The sequence below is a fragment of the Anomalospiza imberbis genome, chromosome 19 (genome assembly GCF_031753505.1).
Source record: "Anomalospiza imberbis isolate Cuckoo-Finch-1a 21T00152 chromosome 19, ASM3175350v1, whole genome shotgun sequence".
Lineage (NCBI taxonomy): Eukaryota > Metazoa > Chordata > Aves > Passeriformes > Viduidae > Anomalospiza > Anomalospiza imberbis.
The window spans coordinates 10866622-10876637 of record NC_089699.1 but is presented as its reverse complement, the minus strand read 5'-3'; the positions used below and the strand labels follow the sequence as shown (position 1 = coordinate 10876637).

Sequence of the window (10016 nt, the reverse complement as noted above, 5' to 3'; positions counted from 1 at the left end):
GTAAGAGCTGTACTGGTTTTAAACAAGACATATATAGGAGCATATATTTTAATTGTAATTCTCTATTTAGTATTACAAAGAAAGCAACTTATTCTAGAAAAGAACTAATTCTGGTGTTAACACCATGAAAATGTGCATTGATTTGCATTTTAATATACAAATTAGAGTAAACAAAAAACCAGTTGCTGAATGAAAATAAATGAATGTTTAATCTTTTCTTCAATTAAAGACAACAGTAAAGCAATGTATTTAGAAAAAGATATGCTTATGCAGTTATAAACCTGTTGATTATACTGATTGTATCAGCCCTGTACTTCAGTCTGTACACGGTGTGTTACTGTTTGTAGCTGTGCCAGCCACACATGGGCAGGGCCACCACCATGGATTTTGTGCCACCACCATGGATTTTGTGCCACCACCATGGATTTTGTGCCACCTGGTTCCTGTGCCTGTGACCACTGCAGGAGCTGGCTGGTTACTGGTGATGGCTTGAATTCAATAAAGACTCACAGTAAACCCTAACTCGGAATGTTCTGTTCTCTGCTCAGGGTCGAAGCAGGGAGGGAGGCAGAAGTGAAGGCACAACGGAGTACAAAGGACAGCTCTTGTAGTGCATCACTCACTGGGCTATGGGAGAGCTGGACAAGGGGCAGGCAGAGCTGTGGTGTTCTCTGCACTGGTCCTAAACTGCCTCCTTCTCCTGAGCCACACACCCATTATCAGTCATGCTGCCTCCTCACTGAGGATGAGGAGATCATCTTTCCCAGGAAACAGAACTGGAGACATTTTTGGGTAAGCAAAACCATGGTCATCAGCTGGAGGAAGATGGACAATTAAAGACACAGTGTGGGATTGCTCTAAAAATCCTTAGGTGAGATCCAGCATCTGCCAGCCTAAGTTACACCTGGAAGCAGCAATAGGTGATGATTCCTGATACCACCCAGTGAAGTTGCAAGCTGCTGCCTCCCCATGTGGCCAGTGGAAAACAATTCAGCAGGGAGCTGCCCTGGTGCCTCGACATATTTAAAAATCAGCCCAAATAAAGCATCCATGAAACAAGTTAAATATTTCCACCTAAAGTTCTCCAAGTGAGTTGGGCTGAGGAAGGTTTTGGGGAAGGAAATATCTGAAGTTTGCAGACTCACAGAGAGTTGCTTGAGCAGTGTAATAGGTACTACAAAAACCCAGGAGGGGAAAAATCCTCATCTTCACTACTTGTCCCATGATGTCTGTGGGATTAGGAGGTCAATTAGGTCTGCCAGAGCTTCACCTCAGTTTCCAAAGACAGACATAGAGGTATTTTAAGCCTGTGTAAGCTTGACTGTGACTACAGCCAGAGGCCTGAACAGGTACTGGGGCCCCAGGGAAGTCAGCATGATCATATTCACACAAGGTCTGTTTTCTTCCTTGCTAATGACATTTCCTCTTGATTTAGCTTTGTGAACACTTTTTCACAGCAAAAAGAACTGACTTAGACTCCAAATCATACTCTCTGTGAATACATGTAAAAATGTTTATGCCTATTTTAGTAAAATTGTATTTGGTTAGTGTTTAACAGACTATATTTCTGTACCCAGTCCTCTGACTCCCATTTCTTCCCCCCTTCCTAATTCCCTCCCAATTAAGTGGCTGCTACTTCTCAATAATCAATGTCAGTTAAAAACATGTCACAGTGTGGTCATTGTATGACTTCTATTCAAAGCTCATGTCATTTAGATTTTCATTGGCAGCTATTTTGTCCCATAAAAAAGTTCAAGACAGCAATTTGTGAATCTTGCTCAGCCAAGTAGAACTGTGGAAAAGAGGAGCCATTCCAAAAGTCAATTAATTGTGGCCTGTCAGAGTTCTCCTCATTCAGTTTTCTCCAGGCCCTGTCATGGGCTCACATCTGTCAGCCCCGTGTTGCCCAGGCTGCAATCAGCTGCCATTACATGGGAAATAATGGGTTTATTCACACCATTTATTGGTTTCTGTGTGGTAGACACATTTGTATATCATTTTACGGTGTAGCAATTCCATTTACATAAATACAGGCAATTGTGTGAGTCTGGCTAAAGCACTAAGGGAGGGTGGGAGGAACCACCAATCAAATAATAAAAGCTAATTGAAAAGAGGCAGATAATTTAGGTGAAAATATCATCATGAACAATTCTTCATCCTAAATTAGTTCAACAGAACTTTAAGGAGTCAATTGCATTTTGTTTGTGCTTGTGTTAAACTCCTTAATGTTTTTTCAATGTCAGTAAAGAGCGTGTACTTTTTACAGCATCTACAGTCCATTTTAAAAATCAAGTAATTCTTGGTGAAGAAAGGGCTTTTTTTGCTTTAGAGGTAGTTTTTTTCCTCCCAGGTTAGAGAGAGTTTTCACATTTGACTTTAAAGGAAGAGAAATCAAGCAGAGACTGGGGAGGGGAGAAAAATATCTAGAGAAAAAGCACATAATATTTACACAGAGCAAGAGATGTTAGAGAGACTTTTCTAGTACCGAGCAAAGGCTGTTTTCTAACCTTCCCCAAAAGACTTTCTTTCCAAAATCCAGAGTTATTTTGTGAGGCAAAGAAAATGTGATGAAAGAGAAATTAATGCGAGATAAACATCAGTTCACAGGGCTCACAGAGCCATTATTTCAGGAAAGCCTCCAGGTCCCAGTTTGGGTAGAATTGTTAACTTTAGTCCTTGGTTTTAACTCCGCTCCAGATTCAGTATCCAAAGATTGGACTGAAATTTTCCATCTCTCAGGAACAGTGTCTCTCATGTCAGTTGAGCTCAAACTCGCAGGGGTTGGCTCCCCTCTCTCTGGCAGCCTGGTAAACCAACATGAAATCCTTAAACCGAGGGGCACAGCCCAGCCAGGCTTCCCCAAAGTGTTCATTCCCAGTGAAGAGGAAATCTCCCCCTCCCTTCTTCACCTTGCACTGAAGAAGGGTTTGGATGGGGCCCCACCACTCCCCACTCCCGTCCTCCTGCTGGAAAATCTGGTTTTTCTGCCTGTAGACCTTCTGGACTCTGACATCGACCTGGGACATGTGGTTCTCTGGGTCGTGGGAGACACTTCGGATGGATCCTTTCAGCACTGGATGTGAAGAGACAGGAGGTGTTACGGAGCAGCAGGAGAACAGTGCAGGCACTACGAGCTCACCGAATGAAAGAACTGGAGAGCAGCTTTGCTGTGCAGTTTTTACACCTGCCACCTGCACATGGACACATTTCTGAGCTCACATTGCATCCTTTGCACAGGAGATCCCCACGCAAGCTCTGCTACATCCTTGGAATTGTGCTTTATGACTACTCAAACCAGCCACACCAGGGGAAAAAGTTTGAAAATGATAAGTAGTGGAGGATAAAAAAGCACATGACAAGAGGTCAGCTCAGGGATTAATTTTTTTCAGGCTCTGTTCCAAAACAATGACTATCACAGACACCTCCTTCCTGATTCCAGGGGACTCTGGAGCTTTTATTTTAACAGCACTAACAGAGGTTTATCCAAGAAGAATCAGAATATTATTTGGCCAGAAAAAAAAAAAAAAAAAGAGAGCTTATTAAATGTTTTTCATTTAAAGGTTTAGTGGTTCTTTTTCCTCTCAAAAGACAATGTCATCCATCCACCAAAAGACACTTTTGGAGATGATGAACAACACTCAGTACTCTTAAACTGACTTTATTTGAAGCCTTATTTAAAAATCACTTTGCATACATATACCTTCTTCTCCCAGAAGGATCCTTTCCTTCCAAGGAAAGCATAAGAAGCCATTGTCTCTGTTTGAAAGCATTATTTGGATCCATCATATGGAGAATGAAGCATCCCATCTGACAGGTGTTTGTTGTCCTGAAGCCACCTGAAGCCATTGTCACTGCCCCCATTTTCCACAGCAATTATTCTTCTACTAATTAAATTCATTTCAATCCACATCCATAGAAGGCTCAGAAACATTCACCACTTGAGAAAGAGCTCTTCAGCAAGTGAGAGGTTACAAAACCACCCTCGTGCCACTAAACTCCTTCACTCTTGTACAGAAAACTCAACAACCCAAGATGCAGAAAAACCTTATCTCAGAAGTTTTCAAGAACTTCCTCATTTATTTAGCTTTCCAAGGGAATCCAGAAATCTGTGTAACAGATGTCTCTGCTCTCTGTCTCCCTCTTTGTGTGACCTATTTTAATCAGATGCAGTCAAGTCTATAGACAAGCTATAATGCACTTGTTCCTGGTGCTCCACGTTGCTCCTGCACTGCTTGGAGTGCAGTGACTGCAGACCCCCATGCTAAGGACAACCATAAAGCCCCCATTCACTGCCAGTGTCATTTACACTTTCATTAGCAGCTATTTTCTCTAATCAAGAAAGCTGATGATAGTGATTTGTGAGCGCAGGGCAAGGAAGTCAGGCCATAAATAGAGTCAGTTCAAAGGGCTGTTCCTCCTGGGCTGTTGCTGCTGTGAGTGAGTGCCCCCTTTGTGTGCCTGAGCCCCCACATCTGTCAGTCTCTGGTGGGGACAGCGCCTTGGGAACCCCACCTTCCTCCAGGACAGACAACGGGCTGGATGGCACCAGTTAGTTTAGAAGAACAATAAAAATTACCAGCTGTGGAGCACTCTTAAGGAAGCACGCTCTGCGCTGGTTTTGTATTTGCACCGTGATGCTGGTGTCTGATTTTATCAGCCTTAAAGTATGGCGAGCTCTGGTGGGAAAGCAGTGATTTGGTGAGGTTTTTAAATGTTGAATACGGAGTTTGTAGTTTTATTTCTTTATGTAGGTACATTTACAACAATGGAATTGTGGCTATGTGGAGAGGCAGCTCTACAGCTTTAGCTATTTGAGCTAATCAAAGAGGTACAAATGTGCATGTGGAAAAATGTGGCAATAAAATTAACAAATTACAATTGAAAGAAAAAATATCTTGCATTAGTAAGAAAAATGGGAAAATATTTTAATGTATTATCAGATTACTATTTCTTATTATTTCTTTTCTTATGGACTAATAACTGTGCTATTCCCTCATAAGGGATGAAACCTAACCAGGATGTCACTGAAAGAGAGTTTAAATCACATAAAATCTTTAGCTAGGTTGCAAACAACTCACTGCCTCTACAATAAAAAAACTGGGGAGTGTGCAAACTGAGGGGAGAGAGAAGGCAGATTCATAACTGGGATAAAAAAAATATACAGACAAAGGGAATAAAAAAGACCACACAAAGCATGTTCAACCTGAGTGTACATCTACACATGTGACTCAGCTACACCTATGAGCCAGCAGCACACCTGTGAGCATTACTCACAGTTCAGTTTTAGTTCATAACCTTTCTGCCTGCAGGAAATCAGGACCTTGGCAGCAAAGCTTCTCCCTTCTAGGTTTCACTTTGCACCCCCCCATTCTTTTCCACGGTTTCTTTCCCAGATCAGAGAGCACAGTCATGCTATTATTTTAAGAAAAACAGCAAATAAACCCAAATAATCAATTTAAACTAAAGGCAGAATGACTCCCCTTTAGTCAGCTTACCAAAATCACTGCTGCAAATGGCCATAAGGAGTTCCACGTTGTCACAAGGACGGCACATAGCTAGAAAAAACACAGCAGTTACTTGTAACACTATCGTACGTCCCATTGCAAAAGGACTGGTGAATTCAGAGGGGAAATGGGGCAGAACTACCAGCTTGAAGAGCACTGTGATCAGATGCACACCAAAATTCTTGTTATGCAAATACCACCACAGCAGAGAAATAAGCACAGAGGATGTTCTCAGCGAGGGTACTGCCAGGCAGAAGGGCCTCCTTTGCAATACCAAAACAGCCTCTGCGGGCAGGGATGCACCAGCTCAACGGGGATCAGCTGCCACCTTAGATCTGCCCCAGAAGTGGAGCCCCTGTTCTTACCTTCAACCAGAGCCATCTTTTTGAGGTCGGGGCCGGCCGTGCTCTGGTTGCTCAGCAGCTCGTACTGGAAGCTGGCGGTGCGGCGGCTGATGTCCCTCTGCGGGCTGGCCTGCAGGAACAGGGCCACTCGTTGTGGGCTGTGGGCACTGAAGCAGGACACGTGGCGGGGCCGAGCCCCCTCTGCCTCGCTTACCACCAGGTGCAGCTGCCCAGCACGCTCCACGTAGATGCTGGCGCCCTGGAAGTCGCTGGCGGGTTTGATGCAGACTGTGGTGTGCTGGGCACTGGCCAGGTTGGGCTCCAGGAGCACGCGCAGGGCTCGTGCTGGGTACATCCACTCCAGGGAGCCCGCGGTGCAGCGCAGGTGGACCTGCTCCACGGCACGGGAGCGGGGCTCCCAGCTCAAACCACTGCCAGGAAACACCATGGACCTGTCAGTGATGGCACGGGAAAGGGAGAGGAGAGGAGAGGAGAGGAGAGGAGAGGAGAGGAGAGGAGAGGAGAGGAGAGGAGAGGAGAGGAGAGGAGAGGAGAGGAGAGGAGAGGAGAGGAGAGGAGAGGAGAGGAGAGGAGAGGAGAGGAGAGGAGAGGAGAGGAGAGGAGAGGAGAGGAGAGGAGAGGAGAGGAGAGGAGAGGAGAGGAGAGGAGAGGAGAGGAGAGGAGAGGAGAGGAGAGGAGAGGAGAGGAGAGGAGAGAAAAGAGGAGAGAAAAGAGGAGAGAAAAGAGGAGAGAAAAGAGGAGAGAAAAGAGGAGAGAAAAGAGGAGAGAAAAGAGGAGAGAAAAGAGGAGAGAAAAGAGAAGAGAAAAGAGAAAAGAGGAGAGAAAAGAGAAGAGGAGAGAAAAGAGAAGAGGAGAGAAAAGAGAAGAGAAGAAAAAAAGAGGAGAAGAGGAGGAGAAGAGGAGAAGAGGAGAAGAGGAGGAGAGGAGGAGAGGAGGAGAGGAGGAGAGGAGGAGAGGAGGAGAGGAGGAGAGGAGGAGAAGAGGAGAAGAGGAGGAGAGGAGGAGAGGAGGAGAGGAGGAGAGGAGGAGAGGAGGAGAGGAGGAGAGGAGGAGAGGAGGAGAGGAAGAGAGGAGGAGAGGAGGAGAGGAGGAGAGGAGGAGAGGAGGAGAGGAGGAGAGGAGGAGAGGAGGAGAGGAGGAGAGGAGAGGAGAGGAGAGGAGAGGAGAGGAGAGGAGAGGAGAGGAGAGAAGAGAAGAGAAAAGACTTCACCACGCACCACCTGGCCATACAGATCTTATTCCTAACTCTCCTAATGACCCTTAAATTGGCTTCCTCCGCCTGGACTGGGTTCCTTCCCTCCCATCCCTCGGATCTGAACTGCAGCACCACGCAGGAGCCAGAGAGGACAGGGAATGCTCACAGCTTGGGTGCACGGGAAGGAGCCTCAGTCCCTTTCACTAAATCCATGCTTGAATGTCTGCAGCACCCAGAGAAATGTCAGAGGGCAACTTCTTACCGCTAAATAGCTCAAAACTTTTCCTGTGGTACGGCTGGCCACTGCTTAGCTATCAGGAAAATCCCACCTGCGAGCGCGGGGATGGGGGTGAGAGCCGCTGACTCGCAGCAGGAGCTGCACAGCGATGTTATGCCTGAAAAAATTGGTTTAAAGATCTACTTTCTAAAATTATTTTTAATATTTCCAATATAAACTCATCAAGAAAATGTTTTTGATAAAAAGGGGTGCTGCTGGCCCTGCTCCCAGGCTGTTGCTCAAGCTTGTGCAACTCCACTGCTTTCAGAACAGTTACTTTGGCTGCGGTCACTTATGAAAGTCAAATCCGTGCCAGCATAATTAGTTAAAAGAAAAGTAAAAAGGCAACAAAACATAGTGGGAAAGGACGTAATATTTGAGAATATGGAGAACATTTGTGGCCTATCTCCCTGCCGGTGACTGAAGTAAACCCACCGGGCACGGCGGCACCGCACCCAGCGCCGCGGGACGCGGCTGCTCCCTCCCCGCGATCCCCGGTTCCCGGGGCCGGCTCCCGCTGCCCGCAGCCCCCCGGGCCCGGCCGTGCGCACCCACCTGCCCCTCCAGCTGCAGCGGTCGGCGCTGCCCGGGCGGGACCCCCCCGTCAGCAGCAGCAGCGGCAGCAGCAGGGCCAGCAGCCCGGGCGAGCCCCGCACCGTGGCCATGGGCCGGCGGCTCGGCCGGGCTTAAGGGCGGCGGGAGGGAAAGGGGTGGGCTGGGGGTCCGGGGGCGGCGGCCGCGCCCGGCACCGAGCCTTCCTCCTTCCCCCGCCCCGCCAGCCCCGGCAGTGCCGCGGGGAGAGCGCCCCAGCACTGCGGACAGCCGGGACACCGCGCCGTCACCCTTCCCTCTTCGCACCGCTGTCCCGGGCAGCCCCCTTTTGTCTCTGAAATATTTCGAAGTGATTAATAAGAGTTTCTCATCGCGGTGTAGGAACAAACAAAAATCGTGTCAACGTAATCAAAGCGAATTTTGAATGAATGATGGAAATTCAATAGTTTTACCTTCTGCTTTCATGATTATCTTTCAAGGGTCCGTGCACAAGAAAGCTCCGGGGCCCACGATTATCATGCTAAAAGCCGGGCTGTGCCTGCCAATAATTAGATTCCTATATGCATTGCCCTTTCCATATTTTCAGTGAACGACATGGGGAGATGCTCTTTTGCAGGTCTGGGAGAGCGAGGCTCTTTTCTGCAGCTCTTAAGCGTGGAATCGGGATTTCGCGGCCGGGCGGGACAATGGCCCTCGGCACGGCTGGGTGGCACATCCCAGGATCCGCAGGGCATTGTTCCGCACTCAGCGCCGCAGCGCCCGCGGTCACCGGGACCCTCCGGCCATCTGTTACCTTGCGGTTACCAGCGCGTTCTCACATTGCCCACAGATGCACAGGCAGAGGCAGAGTCTGCCTGCAGCCCCTCGCCAAGGAGGGATTTTCCCGAAGAAAATAACTTTGTTAGAGGAGATATCCCGAAACCAGAGCTTTAGTCCTCAAGTGTCTGATACCAGACTCCTTGAATCCTATTTTGACCCACTTTACCCTTCATTCACAAAAACTTTGTATTTTTACTGTTATTATCAAAAGAAGAAACAGAATCTCACCCTTGACTTGCACTTTGCTAATGTCCTGTGTTCTTCTCCACACATACCTGTGCTGACTCCTTGCACAACTTTTGGCTAAAGTCTGGCTCAAGCTGGTGCTCTGCACGGCTCACTCCAGCAATTCTAAAAGCACTTCAAGATGCATTAAACCTTGATGGTTATCAGCATTAGTGCCAGTGATCCTGAAAGCTCTGTGAAACTGTTGTCTTACCCATCTAAGAAAAATCCTGCTGAATATCTATGCTCTGACCCCATCCTGAATGGAAAACAACACACAAATAGTCTTTAAAAGGTTTGATTGTGGCATAATACAGGAGCTGAGAGGCCAGAGCCCTTCTCTCTTTTGTGCAAATGAGACCAGGGAACAGAGGAGAGGACTTGGGGAGGGAACTGACACTATGATAGAGTGGCCCCACAGGAGGATTTATTCACTTCCAAAGGCCCAAACGAACCCATCTGCTGCCATCAGGAGAAAGCACTGAGCCATTGAGCCCTTGATCCCTGAACGTCTCCTGGCAGCAGCGTTTCCCCTCGCTGGGGAAAGCCCCGTGGGAGTTTTGCTGACTTGCTCTCAGCAGCACCTCCTGCCCCATCTCCAGTTTCTACTGACACCAAAACATCTCCTGTTAAAACTCTTACTTGAAACTGCTCATCACAGGTAAGGCATTTGCAGGGCTCCTTCCCCTCTTCGAGTAAATCAGGTGCAGCATCAGAAGCTGTTTTAAGATCCCCAAATCAGTGGCAACAGAGGTGAGAAGGAACAATATGGACATTTCACATTACTGTTGAAGCCTGGGAATTCAAACGATTTTAACCACACCTATTGAAAAGCCACACAACCTCAGCTCCTCCCCGGGTAGAGAAGGAACCAGGAGCAGGCAAACAGCTGCTGAGATCTTTGCAGGTTACCAGTGTTAGTTTTACCTCCAGATGACATTACTATGATGTCTAGAATTTTTCCTATGTGTTGAGGTTTGAGATGCTCAAATTTTGCAGCAGGAATTTCGGGCAGTAGCACGGCCACAGAGTTGAACAAAATGCAACTTTGTTCTCAAAATGAGTAAGCTCATCCGGCT

General features: G+C 47.3%; 1 protein-coding gene across 3 annotated transcripts; it reads right to left on the bottom strand.

Annotated features, from left to right (window-relative positions):
* Nucleotides 1-753: 753 nt before the first annotated feature.
* Nucleotides 754-9972, bottom strand: LOC137485262 (meteorin-like protein). 3 transcript variants are annotated; one of them, XM_068209688.1, is made up of 5 exons: nucleotides 7897-9972; nucleotides 5870-6279; nucleotides 5496-5555; nucleotides 2910-3073; nucleotides 754-2804 (listed from the first exon to the last, which is right to left on the bottom strand). In XM_068209688.1, the coding sequence occupies exons 1-5, from the start codon at nucleotides 8004-8006 to the stop codon at nucleotides 2757-2759; spliced, it is 792 nt and encodes a 263-aa protein (XP_068065789.1). In that variant the 5' UTR covers nucleotides 8007-9972; the 3' UTR covers nucleotides 754-2756. The 3 variants fall into 3 exon arrangements, with proteins under 3 accessions (XP_068065789.1, XP_068065788.1, XP_068065786.1); XM_068209687.1 differs by having other exon boundaries at nucleotides 754-3073; nucleotides 5870-5978; nucleotides 6063-6279; XM_068209685.1 differs by having other exon boundaries at nucleotides 754-3073.
* Nucleotides 9973-10016: the final 44 nt, after the last annotated feature.